This window comes from Symsagittifera roscoffensis, chromosome 10 (assembly GCF_963678635.1).
Source record: "Symsagittifera roscoffensis chromosome 10, txSymRosc1.1, whole genome shotgun sequence".
NCBI classification, from domain to species: Eukaryota; Metazoa; Xenacoelomorpha; order Acoela; family Convolutidae; genus Symsagittifera; species Symsagittifera roscoffensis.
In genome coordinates this window covers 11846769-11867847 of record NC_087071.1, presented here as the reverse complement: position 1 = coordinate 11867847, position 21079 = coordinate 11846769, and the positions used below count along the sequence as shown (strand labels likewise).

General features: G+C 35.1%; 3 protein-coding genes across 3 annotated transcripts in view; all 3 read right to left on the bottom strand.

Moving 5' to 3' along the window:
- LOC134855227 (calcium load-activated calcium channel-like) overlaps nucleotides 1-1061 on the bottom strand; it is a 93629-nt gene extending 92568 nt beyond the window's left edge. The window contains exon 1 of the mRNA XM_063871684.1: nucleotides 885-1061. Coding sequence (XP_063727754.1) covers nucleotides 885-1061 — 177 coding nt within the window. The remainder of the gene's footprint in view (nucleotides 1-884) is intronic.
- Nucleotides 1062-3647: 2586 nt separating this feature from the next.
- Nucleotides 3648-10462, bottom strand: LOC134855379 (uncharacterized). Its single transcript, XM_063871883.1, has 6 exons — nucleotides 9889-10462; nucleotides 9234-9371; nucleotides 7601-7763; nucleotides 6903-7035; nucleotides 6163-6364; nucleotides 3648-3865 (listed from the first exon to the last, which is right to left on the bottom strand). Exons 1-6 carry the CDS (start codon nucleotides 10124-10126, stop codon nucleotides 3753-3755), a joined length of 987 nt encoding a protein of 328 aa, XP_063727953.1. The 5' UTR covers nucleotides 10127-10462; the 3' UTR covers nucleotides 3648-3752.
- Nucleotides 10463-10883: 421 nt separating this feature from the next.
- LOC134855273 (uncharacterized) lies at nucleotides 10884-19269 on the bottom strand. The gene is made up of 5 exons (XM_063871752.1): nucleotides 18901-19269; nucleotides 18691-18828; nucleotides 13700-13871; nucleotides 12950-13434; nucleotides 10884-11490 (listed from the first exon to the last, which is right to left on the bottom strand). The coding sequence occupies exons 1-5, from the start codon at nucleotides 19124-19126 to the stop codon at nucleotides 11285-11287; spliced, it is 1227 nt and encodes a 408-aa protein (XP_063727822.1). The 5' UTR covers nucleotides 19127-19269; the 3' UTR covers nucleotides 10884-11284.
- Between the last annotated feature and the right edge of the window lie 1810 nt (nucleotides 19270-21079).

Here is a 21079-nt window from a genome sequence, read left to right as displayed (position 1 = left end):
ACAAGAAATCGCGATAATTCTAAGTTCGTTTAGGGAAAGCGCAGTTTGACTGCCTTTTAGCAAATCAACTTGAATTGAACTCAAAACTTGCATATATAGCTGAGGGTATTCATTAACTCATTACTATGTATGAATTCACATCTGTAGTTATTGGAGCATTTTACGATTTTCCCGGAAAAATTCCAGAAAAAAAGTAATTCTAGAAATCCGCCTCAGAAAAAACCACTTCCATCCCAAAAAATGAACATTGCCAAAAGACAATTGGAAAAGAGTCAACGAACGCAAAAAAAAACGTACTTACGTTTTGAAAACTTTTCAACTTTCGAAATTCAAAGAAGAAAGTATATGGCATTAAAGCTCTGAATTTTCAAAAGAATTTAAGATTTTATTGCGCTGGGAAATCTAAAAACTAAAACCCATTTCCGAGAAACTACTTTCGCTCTTTATCGTGACATGTACATTTCTGCAGTTCGATAGTGAAGTTTACTTCCTTTAAACAAAGGAAATAAAATGATTTTAAAAATAAATTGAAGGTCAAACTGCAAAACATTTATTTGAGCGTGATCAAATTTAAGACTTTTACCTGAAAAAATACAACCTATATAAAAGTCATATATCGTTCATCGACTCTTAAATACCTCGTAGACAAAGGGATTCGGACTCAGACCTGCCGCTTAGGAACTACTTGTCTTAACCACATGGTTCTACTATTTTCAATCGTACTTTGTTTCAGATAAAAGGCAGCAAATAATGATGAGAGCGAAAAAACTCATTTTTAACGTTCCTTAAAATTAAGATCGCAAGCTCATTTAGACAAGAAAAATGTTTAATCCTTGATGAAAAACTTCTTTTATGGTAAAAGTCCATCAATATAACAAACCTACCTCAGCTTTCAGCTTCTTGTAATGTTGCGTCCTGTATACCAACAGATAAGTCAGCCCTTCACTCAACAAAGCCGTACACACAGATATGAACAAAATCAGAATTGTGTCTATAGGTGAGACTGTTCCAATCATCAGCATGTGTTCATGCATTGGGCTATCCAAGTCTTCTTTTTCCATTATTGATTTGCAGTCAGTCCTTTGAGCTTTTCACAATTTGTCTTCGTAGGCAAAATTTTTTAATACGATGTTCAGATTTTGCTGAAATTTATCTGAGAAGTTGCTGAGATTGGTCAGTTTTATGTTAGTTCATTCCCCGTTTTGAGATTTTGTTTTGGTAAGACCAAGCCAATGTCGGATTCTTTTCAAGTAGCTCCCTCGCGAGTTTCGAAACTTTTTGTTTTCGTGATGGTGTAATTGCAAACCGAATCTGAAACTCATACTCAATAATCAGTAGGGATCCAAAAAAACTAGACATCATAAAAGATGAAAAGAAAATCTGTTAGGCACGTAAGATTCCTGTTACAATCTGCCTCACGCTAGTATAATAGTTAACTCGAATAGTTTCTATTACTGAATCTTTTTCAAACTCTTTGATTTGGAATTCAAACATGGGCGGATTTATGGGGGACGCCCTTTTCTCTCCCCCTTTGTACTATTTTGAAATATCAATTTTTGGTGACAAACCCTAAAAATTTTCTAAAGGCGCCTTTGGCGCCAATATATACTAATTTTGAGGGGGGAGTGCGCGCCGAAAAAACGCGATTTTTTATCATAATTTTCCAAAAAGTGCCCAAAAACGCCTTTTTTTTGGCCTGTTTTTCCAAAATTTTGCCTAAGGCGCAGAAGATTTGGACAACACAGGAACTTTTTAGTGCTTTGGGAGAGCTCGAAAAATCATTTGGTCGACCTAAAAAAAGGTCGACAAAAATTTTGGGAAAATCCACCCCCGCTCGAGAAAATCCTAGATTCGCCCCTGATTTCTAACATCACTCAGCTTGTATATTTGGTTGAAAAACAATTTTGTGATTTGAAACTCATAATTTTAAATTCAGTATATACAAATAAATTTAAAATACGCTACATTTGAGCTAGAATTAAGAACATTCCAAAATATAATCAAACGTTAATCAATTCTGGTGCTGACTCAATGAGAAGCCAAGCTACACCGCAAAGATCGAGTTAACAAACAATATACCCACCCCTCTAAACCAATCGCAATCAAAAATAACATTTGTCCCCAATACAACTCGTAAAATAAGTCATCTTAAAGTTCTAGAATATTCTTTTCAGCCTTTTAAAAAACATGAAACGTATTAGTCGATGATTGAACAATACTACTATATTCGTAAGTTTTTGATAACAATAATAACTATTCTTAAAACAGATAATTGGATCTTAAAAATGATAATTGGATTTTGAAGAGTTTAAGTGCGTAGCGGGTAGAGGTTTATTAACTTGATCTGACAACATATATACAAGTGATAAGACCAAATAGGTACACGACTGACGACGAAGATGGCTCGTTTTCCCCACCTGCATTTTTTTACCATGTCTTGGTAGCTGATTAATTACGCAAGCCCAGGCATCTTCAGTTTTCATACGTAACCTTTTTAAAACTAATCGTTACAAAATAAAACTTGATACATATCTTAAGTTGGGTGGAAAGGAAAACGGGTCATCTAAGTTTCCATATCAAACATATCATATCATGAACACTACACTTACACCATTGCAGAGTTTGTGAGTTAGAATGATCTAAAACCAGAACCCATTCAGCAAGTATAAACGCGGGTCGAAATCTTCCATCAATAAAGTACGCTATTAGAAGCTAACTGGGCTCAACAACGACTTTTTTTCGGTTGAACCAAGGAAGTTTTGCAAATCATTTATATTATAGATCTTCGACCCGATTTGAACAGAAAACTGACAAGGATTCAATTGAAAATACAATTAATCAGAATATTTCAAAACAAGCGTATATCAGCTTCATGGTCAATTTTCCAAATGTATTCACAACAGAGAAATAAACACTTCGGTATTGCATTTAACAAAAGCTCAGCTGAAAACTGAAAAACATTATTTTGATTGATATATTATACAAATTTACAATTGAAAGAATTTTTCCGGGTTTTCCAACAAATTGGCAAAATAAACAAAAAAGAAACCTTAGCAATTTTTATGAAAATCATAAAACTACAGCACTAATTAATTGCCATGAAAATAGTTGCTATCAGCATCATCTTACAAACAGTTCTCAATCTTGCTCAGAAAATCGAATAAACCCGAAAAAAAAAACTAAATCGTTTTCCCAGTGAGCTGCCATAGTTTCATTCAGAAAAAGATTTCTCATTTTACAATCCTTCGTTTTAATTTTTTCTCACTTTTTGTCTGATTTCAAAATAAAAAAATAAATGGCAGCGACAAAGAAAAACGATCCAAACTAAAAAGAAATAAGATCGGACAAACCGATTTAAAATAAAACCAAGTGAAATTTGCCAAGATATCTATCACATTTTCTGATTCAGAGACGACCTAGTAGTGAGATGAGCACTAGATATGAATATGATTTGAATAAATATGCACCATTGATTAATTGGTATGAGGATCGAGCCCAATATAGCCATCAGCAAACTTTTTTATCCGACTCACAAGCTTTTCCGTCAATTTTAGAAATTTGACTAGAATTTTTTCATTTTATTTCGTTTTTAGTACTTCAATTGCATGTTCAAAATGCATTTTTCAACATAAGCTTCCTTTTCAAGGGCAAAAATTAAAAAGATTGGGCAAAAATAAAAAAGATTGGTCAAAAATTTGTTACTAGCTATACAATAAACAACAGCAATTGCATTTGATCATTTGACCTGTTGTTCAACTGTGTTCTATCTTGATGAACTTCTGCTGTCCTCTGAGAGACACTTGCCACACCCCTTTGATCTTGCCCTGCTGTCTGTAGTATTGCACGAGGGAGAAAAACATCACTCCTTACAGAACACAACTCAATATTAGTCGAAATATTCTTAAGCGATCACGTCAATGATGTCCATTTAAATGAATTATTTAAAATAATTTGTGACTTAGAATTATTTCGAATTATTTGAATGGAGAAACTACATCACAAAATTTTAAACCGACAATTGTTAATAAAAATATATATGCTTAAATGAAAAATAATTTAATTTGATAAAATGGTACGCAAATCTATGACTGAAAAGGCGACTTTTGTCTGACAGCGCATATTCAAAAAGTTCAAATTCAAAATTTTCGGAAAAACTTAAGGGAAGAAATAAATCAATCTAATTGTTTGTAGGCTTTTAAATTTGGTTCAGACAATTATTTTATTTTTGCTCCGACCACTGAAAGTGAAGAGGAACTTTGTAAACGGGTGTGTTACAATTTCTTCTTTGATTTGTTTCACTCAAAACCAGATAACACAAACAAATTATAAACTCAAGCCCTTTTTATCCCGATTTGATTGACATTTTAAAATTTGTATGGTTTTCTCAGTATCAAGAAAAACCGAAGTTCGGATTTTGCTCCATCTTTACACGAAAGCAAACGAGTAAAGCAAAAAATATTTATTAAACCAAAAACGATATTTCATAAGCTTCAAAAAAGCCGTTTTTGAAGCTTCAACCCTTCACTTAGCGTTTTCTCAAAGAAAATAATCTGTGAACAATTTTTCAAAATAGCTATCATTTTCGTTAAAAATTTTGCAGTAGTCAACCCAGGCTGCCAATACCTTAGAATTTTTTCCTAATTTTAGATTTTGTACCTAACCCTACAGAGCTGATGTTAAATTGAGTCAACTTCAGACAGAAAATAATGATAGACAAAATTTGGTTACTTATACCAAAATTATTATGGTGCAATTGATTTAGAGACATTCGAGCCCAATTTTTTTTTACCCCAAACCAATCATTTGAGGCGTTTTTAGTCAATGAAAAATTACACTAAAACTACCGGATCAATTGCTGACCAAATTATACCACTGTGATCCTCTTCTGTGACCCAACACATTTTGAAAAGGGTATAATCTCTAAAAATTTGAGAAGAGTTTTCCACAGAGGCGAAGCAGAGCTTCGCGTCACTTGCGATATAACACAAACATAAAAAACATAGGTCGAACGAAACAGAAAAAAAATTATAAAAACCTCTACTAAAATTTAAAATTTCGTATGTCTTAATAGAAGTTAAGAAAAACATAGATAAGAAAAAAAACGAAAAATTATTTTAAAAAAAACAAGGTCTACCAAAGTTTAAATTTTCGTATGTCTTCATAGAAGATTATTCTAGGCAAACATGCAAGTCATTTGCATATTAGGCTAGCAACGGAACAAAGCATACGAAGAGGAAACAAAGCCGAAAATCTTGTAGCAGACAAATTGAGCGTAAAAAAAATTTTATAAGAAAAAACCTTAAGTTTCAAGTGCCTCTTGAAACTAAAATAAACAGCACGTGCACTTGCAACCACAAGTAACTTTCGGCAGTACTGAAACTTCAGTACTACTTGCAGAGGATCCGGCTACACTTCTCAAGTTGATTTTTTTTAAATGGACATCGCCGGATTAAGCTAATATCTTCAAGTTAAAAGTGGATAAGGATAGATTTCAATTTGGTTTTAAGTTGGAACATTAATCCAATCAGAATTGAGCAATCAATGTGCAGTACTGAGTTATTTTTATTCAAACTCACTGCTTGTCTAGAGGATGATCTCTATTTGACTTTTCGAAAAACAGCAGGTACAAAATATCGACCAATCAGTTTCGTCTAAAAACGAGAAGTTCTAATTCTCGAAAAAGCGGTGAGACGACATATCGTAACAAGCGACAATTCGTAACAGTAGATTAAGCGAGGAACACTGATTCACACGAAGTATTCCTCTCGTGCCGGATATAAGCGCAGCGGAGCGAGCGCATGCTATTTGCCAATTCCTTCTTGTCAATTGTCGCTTTGGTTACGAATTGTCACCTGTTACTACTTGTCGCCCTGCCCAAAAAAAGTTTGTGCCAAAAAATTGAAGGCAAAGCCAAATAAGGACATTGTGAATTATAACAACCTCTCAGGTGAGAGATTTAATATCAGTTCGTATCTCGGTACTGGCATGGACGCTGCCATTAACCTAATTCGCAGAAAAGATATATGTTATTTTAAAATTGATTTGAACATGTAATAATACACATTATACGCCCCAGTCTAAGAGCATAAAATTATACCTCTACTACTCTGATTTCTGCACCGTCTGGCACGCATCACAATGACTGCGTCATATAATACTAACCTAAAGTCACAATCGAGGCTCCACACAGACCGGACCACCTGAAGTTTCCAGTCCCAGCCAGAGCATCCATGAAGAAGGCGAGAGGCACGACAGCACAGTTAATGACAGCATATCTGGCTGATGAGATGTAGTCCAGGCTGATTTTGAAGAGAGCAGAACCACTCATTGCAAGGACGGAGTAGACCATCATTACTACGAAGTCCTAAAGGCAAAAAAAACCAATGAAATACAAAAAAAATCGCTTAATGCAAAACAAATTGCTTATAAATGTACTTATGATCGCAGTATATAAACCAACCGTGTAATTATCATGCAATTATAAACACCAAGCGCTTTAAAGCGGATAAAACATAATCCACATAATCGCACGCCAATAAAATTGAGCATAAATCTTCAGCACAAAATTGCGCACTTTAGATTGGAAAAACCAAACTCGTATCATAACACCAAGCGTTTGCTAGTATATACAGCTTGATTGCCGATTTGAACTTCCCATAGCCGAATTAAATAGTATAGAGTATTAACTTGTCAAATTCGTAACTTGAAACTTTTACATCGCACATGTAATTATATATGAATTTTGCATTTTTGACCATTTTCACAATTTTTCAATCAATGACTCCAAATACTACTGTCTTAAACGTTACATGTTTCCCAGATCGATAAATATTAAAAATTTAAGAGACAAATACTAATGTTTCATCCGGTAGATGATTCCCAATTGGATTGAAAAAGCTCACTTTTTGAGTTCTGTTTTGGAGAGTGGCTGTGGTGCCGACCATGTTGAGGATGGTGAGACCGAACAGACCAAAGTGAAGTAAGTAGTCCGAGGCATCCGACTTGAAGTCCTTCGTGCCCCTGGCTAATGCATATCTAAAAGTATTCACAACTATTGACTAAAAAACAGATGAACAAAGATTAGTAGAGAAAACTAGGCACAAGCTAAAATTATGAACAAATTAAGCACTACAGCTTTCATAAACATTTACACAAAAGCGAAGTGGCACTTCGCATGTACAAGCAAAAATGGCAAATGCGAGCTTCCAAATAACAACCAAATGCTAAAAAAAAGTAAGTAAACTGAAAGATAAAAAAAATACCTATAATTTGAAGTTAACTAATTCAAAATTTCGACTAAGGTCAGCCCAAATTCAACTACTAATATACTGGCTGGTATTTACCAAAAAAAAACACTAATCTAGGAGACTTCGGTTAGAAAAAAATTTCGTATTATAACAAGCATTTGGTTGAGTAAATAATTGCTAAAATTGAAATCAATTCAAAATTTGCGGTTCGGTTCAGAACACTAGCCTTAAAATAACGAGGTGCAATATAAAAAACGATCACGAGCTTCAATATAGCAAACTTCCTTTAAAAACGAATTCAAAAAATCATTTCATTGCACAATACTTTCAAGATTTTTCTGAACAAGACTCACCTTAACAGCACCGGTTGGAATCCGGAAGAGAATACTGAACTGAGAGCCACTAGCCAGTTAAGCACAGTTGCATCTGCGTAGGCCGACATGCTACCTCCGAATATGATTGGTGGTTGGGTGAGGACCAACTCGCCTGCTATGACAATGGAGGCAGCCACTAGTTCTTAAACAAAAAAAAACTTGATGAATTTTTTGAAAAGCAAATTCCATCAAAAATTTGGCCCCTTTGCCGCCGAAAGAGCCACCTTTTGATTCTTTTTTGCGATGTCGACTTTTAACTGACTGACCCGAAATCGAAAAAATTTGAAAATCCCCATTCGAGAAAGCCCTACATCCGCCCCTGGTATGAAAAAAAAATTTAACGCCAAACAAAAATATTTCACACTGATTATGTGCAGTTCCTTTAAACTGATTAAATAGAATTTTTCAAAAATTTAAACTCTTTCCGGAATCAACAACGCGCTTTCGTTTCGAAACCCTATGCGTGGCTTTACTTTTTGGCTTGCGAGGAGAATGTAAAGTAGATGTAATTCAGTCAAATATGAATACTTTTTGACAAATCGATCAGAATGCAGGAAAATCGCCATTCTCAAAAACTAGAAATTTCTAAATTGCTCTGAACTGCTTGTTACATTGAACACACAGTATTGAAATTCAAGAAACAAATACTTCCTTGATTGGACGAAAATAAAAAATGAATTTACTCAAAGCGTCGAAATTCTTGAGTAGATACCAAGGGAGGAAGATAAATTAAAAAGTAGATCATAATCAGGCCCCGGATTTTAGTTAAGTAACAGAAAACATTTTAGATAACTAAATAGTTCCTTTAAACCCATCGAATTAGTTAAAGAAAACTTCACAAAATTTACTGCAGTAACAGCAAAAAAAAATTTTGAACTAATTTTCTGTTGAAAATGTAGCGAGTCTGAGAGAATACCCGGGTATTTCATTTGAAGTAATTTTTTGCCACATTTTCAAATTTTCAGCTTTGTAATTTACATGATCTAACCAACTCCTCCACCATGTGATCACAGGCCTTAGCGCAGATGCCAATGTTGGCGTTTAATTTCTGAAATAATGTCGATTTTCTGGAGAATTTCAACAGAAATAGTAAAAGTAAAGCGTATCTTTCTGATTAGTTCATTTCCTCCATTTTCTCAGAACTAGTTAGTTAACTACGCAAAATAGTTATTCAACTAAAATCCGAGGCCCTATTATATTTACTTCGAGCAGGAACTATAACACAGACAAGAGGCTGCGCTTTGCAAACACTTGCGAGAACACGACAAAAAGCAGCTCTATAAAGAGCAATAATAAAAACTAGACTAGAATGATCCTCGATTTAGCAAAAATTCGTCTACCTCTGAGATTCAAACCTGCGACCTAGAGATAACGAGTCTCACACATTAACCTCCACGCCACGTAAGCTTAAAAGTTACTATTAACCACTCTGTGACAAATAAAGCGGAGAACAGATGCTAAGCAATTTCCAATGCTACAGTGAAATTTCCAAATAAATGAACACTTTTAATTAACACTTTTATTTACGAGTTAGGTTAGAAAAAAAAGAAGTTTAGGTTAGGAAAAAAACACACTAAATGATCGCAAGCGTAATAATAGAATTGTTACTGACCTAGTGTTCCGAAGATCTCGTCGAATACGAGCATAGATGTGATGCCTGTGACTATGATTTTGAGTTTGTGGAAGGCGAACATGTCTGCAGGTGGGATATATTCTAACGAGTAGAGGTACGCCAAACTGAACACAACTCCTAAAAACCAGAGGAAAACTAACATCCGTTTATTAAATCAATTTTTAGGGTTGGTTACGTGAATTAAAGATTTAGTAAGTATCTGGGGAAATTAGATGACAAACTTTTTAGAAACAGGAACCGTAGACCATTAGGCTTGTAGATCGTTCTGGCATTAGTTCTAATTATTTAATCCGTTGGTTTCCAGAGCAATTTTTAAACGGTTCTGGCGTTGGTTCTCATTCTATATAACGTTGGTTCCCAGAGCTCACTTTTTAAAAACTGCTCTAGCGTTGGTTCTCTCTTTTTTAAAATGTTGGTTTCCAGAGCTCATCTAATTCTTTATTACCTTGCTCCACAGAGCTGTTTTTAAGGAGTTTTCGCCTATGTTTGCCCACAATTTTATGCCATAACCATGTCAGGCCTTTTCATTAATTGTAACGAATAGCTATCTGGTTAAATTTTTCATCTCAATTGTCAGTTACCAAAATCAGAGAGTAGCAAAAAATTAACTATTTATATGAAACTTGGTACTAACCTAGTAGGCCAGTTAGCACCGTTGCCATTAATGGTTTAGTATTCCCTTTTGAGAATATTGTGAAATTTCTGCTTCTAAACTTCACATAAAACACTGCTAATAGCTGCATCACACATCTCACGTATAAAAACTCCATAGGCGTAATTGATGAAAATTTTTTCGACACCATAGTCGCCAAAACAAATGCAAGTCCATCGCAAATGCAAATTAGATCCCCAATTGTCGTTTGCGAAGGCATTCTGATATTTTCCAACAGCAACTACACTTTCTACTAACACGTCTGGTCCCAATGAATTGGTTTAACAATACTGATTGCTTTAAATTGCTGAATTTTTCCGGTTGTTAGGGGATAATATTAGGTTATTTGACTCGCACACCGGAGGTCCAGGATCGATTCCCAGTGAAATGTATTTTATTATGGCAGCAAACAAAGAAGAAATTCTGAACTGAGATGTCGTATCAATTGGCAAGTAGGCCTAATAGAGGCGCTTGTTCTTGTGAAGTACACGAAATTAGCATGGCAAGGTCAAAAACGGTCAAAATTTCGATGTTACTTGTAGTTGAAAAAACATTGGTACCTGAAAGCACATTAATTTAACGAACTCAGTCAACTGAATTGCGTTGAAAGGCTACACAAGGTTTTATATAAAACCAGGAAACGATCGAGACTAAATCAATTTTTTTGAAAATCTAGCCTTTTTACCTACAGGCTATAATTTTTGCCATATTATTGCCGTACAAGTAATGAATTAATAATCTTTCGGAATTTGCAGTTGACTTGAAAAAATTCCGGGATAGTTGTATTGAGATTCGAACCAAAAACCTATCGCGATGAGCATGTTGTACATCAATAGCGGATCAACAAGTTTTTAATTTCCCGGGCACTAGGCACAACTTAGTGAGCAAACAATGCTTAGATATGCTTGAATAGTTATGCTGGGACAACAAATCACCTGTTTAGTCACTGGATTACTCTAACTTAAAAAATGTCACCAAGAAGCTGAAAAATTACTTGAAACAAAAAATAAACAGAAAAATGTACAGGATAAACAGAATTAACATTTTTACAAATAATCGAATAAATAAATTAATTTTATTGAATACAGAATTCGAAACTGCAGTAAGTTAATTTTGACTACAAACATGCAGAAAGTTGCGCTCTTTAGCTTCGAATTTCTCTATTTTTGCAGCTTTAACTTTTACACAAATAAATTCCGATATACAACAGCAGGGATCTCCTTAACTATCCCCTTATGGTACCTAGTAACGAAGGACCAGCCCATAATATAACTAAACCAACGGTTGGTTGAGCTTATACGGATTCTCTTCTCATGTTAACCCCAATTGCAATCGCAGGGGGTAGTTAAAAATATCCCAATAGCTATGAAAAAGATATTTAAATACTTTCTAATCGCAAACTTTCTGTTCTTGCCAATTTCAATTTCGTTGAGTCACTGCCCATAACGTTTTTAAGTACCATGTTCAGCATTTCGTCTCTGAAATTGTACCTCGATTTGAAATTTCGAAGCTCGCTCACCAACCCTGACCGATCCAAACATGTCCTAATTTCTTTTGAAAAACTTCCTTCATTTTCAGTCCCATCTGTCAGGTTTAAATCAAAGTTGGCTAATAGCAGACGGTTAGTTATTAATCTATTCAATAGTGAGTCCAACCACAATTTCCGATTTAATTTCTGTAATATTAAAGTTAAGCCCGTTTTTAAATATGTGGGCATTTCTCTTGATTGCAAGTTTTGATTTGTCAATCATATTGATTTTGATAAAATCAGACTCGGAAAACAATGTGGTATTATTCGAAATAAAGGCACTGTGTGCCAAGATATCAGCTATTAGATTACAATCAACTTAACATTGTTCCTATGTTACAGTATCGGATTCTGGTCTACAGATGTATCAGTTTCACTGTTCTGAACCCTGTATTCACAAAACAAAAGAAAAAATTTAGATTTTGTTTAGTAAACTAAAAGATCACTGCGAAGAAAAACTGCTGACTGTTTATGAGTATCTACAAACTTCTGAAATTTGTTCAAATTCTGTTAAAAAATTACCTTATGAGTGCTTTTTTTAGAAAAATGTTTGCTTTTCAAATTCGTAAGAAAATCTTAAGTCTTATTCTAATTGTTCGGACCATTGAAAAATGGGGAGGAATTTCGCATTAGGGTGTGTTTTACTTTTTCTTCCATGCAAAATCAGATACCACAAAAAATCATTGGAATGGGTCGAGTGATATATCATTTTATAGCCGTTCCGGTCGTGATTCGAACATTAAAAAAAAATTCTCAATGTCGAGGAAAACCGGTTTCAAATTTTTTTAATTTTGGTCTAATTTCGAGCTAATAAGGTGAGCATGCAGGCTTACAATAGCTTATTTATACTCAATTTAGGCCGTGAAAACTTATATTTACTCTAGTTTTTAACGCCGTTTAACGATTTTTTTGTTTGTAAAAAAACTGATTTCCAATTGGCCTATTTCACGATGACTGTTGAATATGCTAAAGTTCTATATTTTTGTTCAGATCTTTTTATCACACCATGCAGAAAAAAACACACTAATTTGAAAAAAAAATTAGTTATTATTTTTCAAGGCTAAGGTCGGGACAAAGTAACCGGCTATCCTTGTTTTATTTTACTATTTGTTCAATTTATACCTAATTTATACATTTTTAGGGGCATTCGCTAAGTGGATCTTTGTTTCATTGTCTTTCTTTTAATCAGTTTTTATCTTCGCAAAAGTTTGTTCTAAATAGATTAGGAGATTAAAACACCAATTCCAACCCTAAAAATATTAATTGATTCAGATTTGCTATTAAATGACATCAACTAATCTGACCGAAATTAACATTGAAACTTTTAGCCAGACTTAACCTTCCGCAGGATAAAAAGTTATGAATACTCTAGATAATGGTTTTACAATGAACAGGATCCAAACAATAATCTGGAAATCTTAAAACTATTGAAACGGCCGATATCATTCACAGCCAAATAATTCTTCGAAGCCAATATTTTAAATATTTAGATTCTGTTATTAATTTTAAGCCAACCCTGAAATGACGAATTCATTTTCGGATTAGACAAGAACTCTAATTCTATTAAATTAGAATTCGGTTCTTCGTCTAAACTGTTTCGATCAACTGACGTGAGCTGGACACTTTTTCCACTGCGTTTATAGAGCATTCTTAAAGCCACGGATGAATAAACACTTAAAAATGACCCCAGAAATATATGCCAGTAAACTCCGGTTGAAATCAGCTTGCTGATGAACCCTAGTAAACCCCAGGAACAGTAGCTAAAAGCCATAGTTCTAAAAGCTGATATATCACTGTATGCAATTAATGCACAAATAATTTGGAGAACATAAAAGGATGATGATATTATTGCGATGACAATTGAGAATAACGGTTGATTGACAAGTTGGATGATTTCTTTCGGATGACATAATAGCACAAGTAAGCCTCCATATAATCCGATACGAATCAAAACTTCGCCCATAAAGTGAAGAGGAATTTGTCTCCTTTCAGTTAGCCAACTAAAACAAAAATGGGTCAACTTGGTTGCGCCATTTAAACTTAGCTCTATGTGAACGACGTTTTTTTTACCTATTTAGGCAGCGGTTTGATTAAAATCATACGACAGAAATTATGATGTTCCCAAACGCTATTTGGATCCTTGTGGGAAAAGTAATAACCAGCTGCTGCAGTGAAACTTGCACGCGACTTTTTTTTTGATAATTAAAACGCTAGATTTTCTGAACTACCCAAAAACTTGATGATTTTGAAAACAGTTCCAGTTACCTCAAATAAATCGGCCATGTTCCACCGCATATTAAGAGAACAATTAAAAATGTCCACTCGTAATGACGGAATTTCCAGTAATCATAGGACTCCATTGAGCCATTTCTCGAAATCATCGGAGGCATGTAAAGGGTGAACATTCCAACTATCAGGCTGAACAATAATGAAACCTCTGAAGAGTTGCATTGCCAAACATGCTCACTAATTTAACAAGATTAATTAGACCAAGAGAACTATCTCCCCTAAATCAATTTAGGAGGAAAATTGTTCACTTGGTTAAAAGCTTTCTTTTTCAGCCAATCAGATTTGAGCATAGTACACGCAGGCCTCACGGCTTGAATTTGCTATTTAATTTTACGGGGTAGATTGTTTACTTGGTCTTCTAAGGGGGGCAATGTTAAAATGGGGGCAAAGCTTAAAATGATCAATTACAGCTCAATTAGGTCAAAAAAGTTGTAAATTATATTGGGAACAACTTCGCATCCCCTCTTTCTTTCGATCAGGAAAACGCTTAATAACATTCGAAAACCAACTTTTTTTTGGTAATAGAAAAAAGCAGAAAACATTTGATCAAAAAGATTAAACAGAGGCGAAGCTGAGCTTCGCACACATTGCGATACAAAAACATGGGAAAAACAAAACCAAAAGGCAGAAAAAGACTTAGATTAGATATTTAAAAAAAAACTTTGAAGAAACGACTAAGAACGGACATTCTGGAGATTCTATCAGCCAATTCAAATACCAGATAAAAAATTATTATCAAAATTGTCCTATAATGTTATGTTGTTTTATCAAAGTAGATCAAAAGCTGCAATATATAAGATGATAGCAAAACATTCACGGAAAACATGAAAAAATAGCAAAAAAAAACACAGAGGCGATGCGAAGCTTAGCATCAATTGCGATACAACGCAAACATAAAAACATAAGTAGAAAGAAATCAAAAACGTTTATCAATTTTAATTTTCGTATGTCTCGATAGAACTTCATTCCAGGAAGACGCCAGACACTTGAAAATAAAATTAGAAAAGGAAAAAACTAACGAAGTGGAAAAAATTGCGGTACGCATCTTTCACACATGCTTTTGCTTGGGACCCAACTGTCATACTTGTACCTCTCAGGTTATCAGCAGTGCTATGCTAATATATAATGTAGCTTTAACATGGCAAGAATTGTAGCACTCGAAAAAATCTCCAGATTGAAGATAGGTTGTATCAAAATGAGCATATTAGCATATTTGTTTCATTTAGGCTTGAACGCAGAAAAAATCAAACCACGTTTTCTCATTACTGAGACAATTTTTCAATTCGAATTCAAATCACAATTGAGATTTTTGAAAGAAAGCACACTTGCCCCTCTATGAGGTTTTAGGGGTGGTCAAACTTTGGAAAAACCAAACCTGGCACATAGCTCCTTCCCACTTCGCGAAGTGCCGGAAGAAAAAATTGGAAAGGGTAAAGGGAAGTTAATATATTTAAAAAAAAACTTGAAAACAGATAAAATTAACGCACCCAAGGGCTCCTAACCTCTTTCTCTTGAAGAAACAATGAACTGATTCACCAAGCACTGGTGAGTACTACTATGATTTGCACCAAGGAATGCTCTCTTATTTAAGTAAAATTGGTTCTTAAACTTGGATCTTTTTTCTGAAACCTGATCTATGAAAGCCTACTTAAAAAGATTTTTGATATTCTAAATTGCATTAAAACGTGTCAGCGTGAGCAAATTCATACAATATTTCTTGCATTAAAATTTCCATTTGAATAATTTATGACGAGCTTTAAGTCGTAATCTTACGAGGGGGTGGGAAACAGGAACAGAGACGTTTTGACTTTTCGAATAAACATTATGGGCTATCGAGTCGATCTTACCATAAGACAAAGGCACAAAAAATCGTCAACTACGACAGACATAACTGACCTACTGATTAGAAAAGATCAATCAAGAAATATTGCAAAAAACGGCCCAGGGAATTAAAATGTCAGATACTATTTGACAACGTCCAACATTGACTTTGGGTGCTCTGCATCATTGTTTAGTTTTATGTCATTTAGATTATGCGGCAATTGTTTTAGAGCAAATTACTGCAAGGTCAAATGATTTCGCTAGAAAAGCAGTTGAAATGGGCTTTGAGCAGCACATTTCTCAGATGAAAATTTATATCTTCTGTCGCATTACGGAAAAGTACAGAATTGAACTGAAATGTGCCACATATCTATATCAGTAGCTTTATAACAAAAGGAAAGCTTTTACAAATGCATTGAGGCTACCGACAGCGAATCGTAGGATAAATCAACGAACTAAGCGTATAATATCTGACGTCAAAAAATGGAATTCCTTGCCCGTTAAATTACGAAATTTTGAGATTACTACAACGTTCAAGAAAAAATTAAAAGAGTTCTATGCTATTGAAAGGGAATCTAATCCTATATTTACGCAAACAAAAACATGGCGTGAACTCCGTTTTCATTAGTTGATTTGCAATAGCATGTTTATTTAAACATGGTTTTAATAATTTTACGTTGCTTACAATTTTAAGGTGTAAAAATTTTTCTACTTTACCTTTTCACTCCTAAATTGATGATTCTATTGACTTAATAATTTCATCTCATTTTATTCAAATATATGAGTAACTAACCTGACTTAGTACCTAATATTAGCTTTACACTGTTACTATACTAATGCAACGACTATTGTGTATAGTAATTGAAGTGTTTCTTCTTCTACAAAATGGAGATGGAAAACTCGACTGGAACGCAATGACGAAAATGGGCTCAAAAAAATTGAACCAGCGAAAAAGAAGTATTTAATGGTCTTAATGTTTTTCATGGTAGAATTGTAATCTCCCCATTTTTTAATATATCGGAAATTTCTCGTATTATGGTTATTGAACTTCGATTTAATTCAATTAATGTACCATTAACATGTCACAAGCCTCCCTTCCTGCTGGAGATTAAACCAAACCAATTGTTCCATTTGCACTAATCATCTAAAAAGTGGTGGCGTATGGTGTTACGCTTGTGCGTCTTGCACGCCTTTGAAGCGTACCGGACTGACAACTAAAAACGAACACCCGAAACACTTTGCCTGCAAAACCGCACAGCGGAAGCGCAGCTAACTCAAACAGACCGCAAAAATTTACCAAACAAATTGTACAAAACAAAAAGACAGAACTGTCACAACTATGTAATTAACTATGTCCATGCATGATGGCGCTATAACCCCATTTACGAAATCTACCTCGCGCGAAAATCTGATACAAAGATGGTAGGCCAATGATGGCCATGCTACAGCTAGTAAAGATGATTTCAAATATTTTCTTGATGATTCAAAACAACACGGACGAGCCTTCGGTTACCATGTAACGAAGTTCCACTTGATAGTAAAATTTGATTTTTTAATCAAAGCAAAAGAAGTATTCAAAAAGTCAAAATTGTCGATTGACCCCGAGTCCGCGGATCTTTGATAGTCGATTATTGGTCATGAAAGCAAGTTTTGCAGGACAAAACCGCAAAGCACGTTAAGCTGCTTAAGAAATGGGCACAACATTAAAAATTTTCTCCTCAAAACGTTTACAAATTCGTTACCAATGCTGTACAAAAAAAATCATTGCTCGGACAACACCCACCAATTTTCCTCTTTTTGAAGACAGAGAAAATCTTAGCGAATGATCTCATACCAACTCTCATTAAAAATACATCGTATTTTGAGAAACTCCGCACGTTGTTCTCTCTTACTGTGAGAGATGGAGGTTCGAACCTGACATTACCAAAGATCAAACAAACGAATATGCTAGTTTCATTAAAATGTCCACTCTACTGGTGAAAATGAAGAAGTCACAGACACTGACCAGCAACAGGAATATATTGCCACCACTATTAAAAAAATGCGACAAAAACAAATCAAACCTAGTTCACGAAAGAAGTATTTTGTCGGAAATCGAGAACTACTCAAAAATTTTAGCATCAGAAACAGGTGCATCAAGCAGTCTCAACGCATTACCGCTGACGCGATAGAAATTCCGTTTAACAAAGGCAGAGTTCAGAGACAGAATTGCACTAAGATATGGATAGGAACCAAGTAACCTACCGCAGAAATGAACATGCAAAGAACTTTTTAACGTTAGACATGCTTTACATTGCCCAAAAGGTGGATATACTCACATAAAATATGAGATACGAAATATTTTTGCTGATTTAATGAACGAAGGGTGCTACGCTGTCAAACATGAGCCGCATCTTCAACCGCTAAAAGGCGAAGTCTTTATCAACAAATCTACTAGCATTGATGATGAAGCAAGACTATATATTAAAGACCATAAATTATGGGGATCTCGGTTCAGTAAAATCTACTTTGACGAGAAAGTTTTCAACCCACATGCCAACACATGCTCATAAAATATCGAAGAAGCTTACAAACAGCGTGAAAAGCTGAAATACTAGCAAGGAATTGTTGACGTCCAACATACTAGCTTTAGCCCTCTTAAGTTTACCAGTACAGAAGGGGTAGGACCATCGTCCTCGCGCGTTATTAGAAGACTCGCTGACAGAACTAGCCAGAAAAAGGACGAAAGCTATGCAGAAGTCATCACTTACATCCGCACGGAATTAAGCTTTGCTTTACAGTATTACGTAGCTCCGTGCTTTGCATACGCGGATCGCGTTCGCTCTGAAAAAAAGCTCCGCCAATTGATTCATCGCCAGTACCATTGTTGAGGAAGGGAGGCTTAATAGCAAAATAAACTTTTAATGAAAGTAAATTGCTTTGATTTATAAATTGTTTGAATTTGATGCATTTTTATACTGCTTATATTTTAATTAACTTGTTTTTTAAGCAAAATACCTATTATACCAGATGTTTTTCCTAGAAGACAGATAACGATCAGATCAAGTCTTTTCTGATAGGTACCTGCCAGATGTTATTAACACATAAATTATTTTAGAGAGCATCAAGTTGCCAGGCAATCATAACTATTGAATTGACAATGCAACCTCTTATTCCACTGTGATCTTTCAGGCATACACAAGCAAGAAGACAACACGCCAATAATCGCAACGAGACTGCAGAACTCCAGTCATCCGAAGGCATGATGTAAGCATATGTGACAGAACTCCATCTCTCAAAAGAGCCTAAAAATATTTTAAAATTACCAAAAATATATATCTACTTATGATTCATAATCACAAAAAGCCGCTAATCACATAAGGCAGCAAGAATTGCCATTTTTGCACTGTCATTGCCACGCGCTACTTTGATATCACGCCTGCAATACAGAAAACCAGCTGATGTACAGACGCCAAAATTCAGCCAAAGATACTGCGACGACGATAGCTTCCCTGGTTCTGAGTGAACGGGAACTTCTAGAAAACTAAATAAGGGCATTAAAAGAGAAGAAACATCAGCCAACCCATAATTAGCCGCCTTCATCTTACTCTGAAAACAATGGCTCTCTTTTGGTAACTAAATCAGCAGCATATTAGTAACGTAATGAACTTAACCTAAATTAGTTACAAAACAACACTGTAAAAATTAGCAGCTGTATCAAAACAGTATAGTGTACAAATTGGAAGAATTTACCTATACCCACACAGAGATCACAGATACACAACACAGAGAAAATCGAATCTCGTATAATGTGCAGCCATAAACTAACCTTAGAGGAGTATCTATACTTGCTGAGGAGCTCTATACTTTGTATAAGGGGGTGCAGATCGCTACGCAAAGCTCAATTTATCGACAACACCATAAGCGCTATTGTAGATGAAGGACGGCTAAGATAAATTAACATTACGACGATGCATTTAATGCTGATTTATGACTTCATTGCTGATATATTTGCATTTTATATCGCTGGTATGTCCCTATCCAGCTTGTGCACTTACCGTAACTAAACGGAAGGGCCCCTTTTGTAATTTAATTTTAACCTTAGAGGAGTTCCATAAACTCAACAAAAACGCGTTGTACAATCGCCCAAATACTACTAAGGACGGTTCGTAGAAAAAGCAGGCGTCAGTTAACTTAACTCTACTAGTTTCTCACCGTCTAGACCTAGCCAGTTAGTTTGCTGGTATGTTTAGGGCTAAGTAAAAAGTTACCATTTTTAGGCCATCAGTCAAACGACTTTTGATCAGCTTTGGTTTACATGCAAAAATAACCACATAGCTGGGTCTCGGATCCCATGACTACGTGATTACTATTAAAACACGGCTCGGAAACCATTACTTACTATGTTTTTAATGACAGCTATCTACTAAATCCTGTAACATTCGCCCGGAAGTACATATCGACGGAAAATAAAGCTAAGCTATAAAACGAGTGGCCAGCGTCCAAACAAAGCTCTAGAAGCCAGTTCTTTTGGTGGTCTTTCTAACATCGGGTCGACAAAAACGTTACTGCTTTCGGATTCGGTCAAAACACTCACATTAACTTAATGAAAAGGCGTCAATTGATCACGTGAACATTCATAGAGTCAAACATTTTCTAACTTATTCCACGTTAAGGGCATTATAGAGCTTGTAATGAATATGATGCTTCAGTTCGAAAAGATGAATGAACAAAATCGAAAAGGATAATTGTGCCAGTCGGTCATATTTGGAAGTTTGACCTTGAGAAGAGCAGAAAACACTTGATTTTGGAGTGAAATTTAATTTTTCAAAATTTCGAATGGAACATGTCATGCACGATTTTCTCGCGATAACTGAAATTCAGAAAAAGAAATGAAAACAATTTCAGAACAATTGCGGGAAAGTTGTCAGATAAAAACGAGTGTGAAATTGCAATTCGCAATTTCCATCATAGTGAACAAGAGTAGAGCTGTCCTATCTGAAATAGAAGACAGAGTGTTCCCGAGAGAACAATTATTCGAACTGGACCAGAGTGAACCTTCGACGGAAAGGGGGACAGCTTGAGTGTCCCAATGGTCCACATAAAACTGCAGTCTAGAGTAAAAACTTGTTCTTGTTGTTAAAACTGACTGACATTAAACTTATCTTAGTTACTTTATTGATTCTTGAGTTGTTTACCGACTTATTTACTTCCTGGTTCTTGAGCGTGCTACAATGTGAGTACTTAATTTAATTTCTAGAGTGTGTTTTATGATTGTTATGTTGAGGTAAGGCGAGTTTTAGGTTGATCCATCTGAAATGGATCAAAGTTCCACTGTCTAATAAAAAAGCAACTTAACGGATTGTTCCAACCCGGTTTTTAACGGCGTTCATGTATTTTGGGTATTTTGAGACCTAAGTATGGGGACGTTCTTAATTCTAGAGTGGGGGGATATTTTGGTAGTAGCCTTAAGCAGTAGCGGGTCGTAGTCTCATGTCACAAGCGAACCGAATTGGCTCCGACTGATTTGAGGTGGAAAAACACAAGAGATAGTGT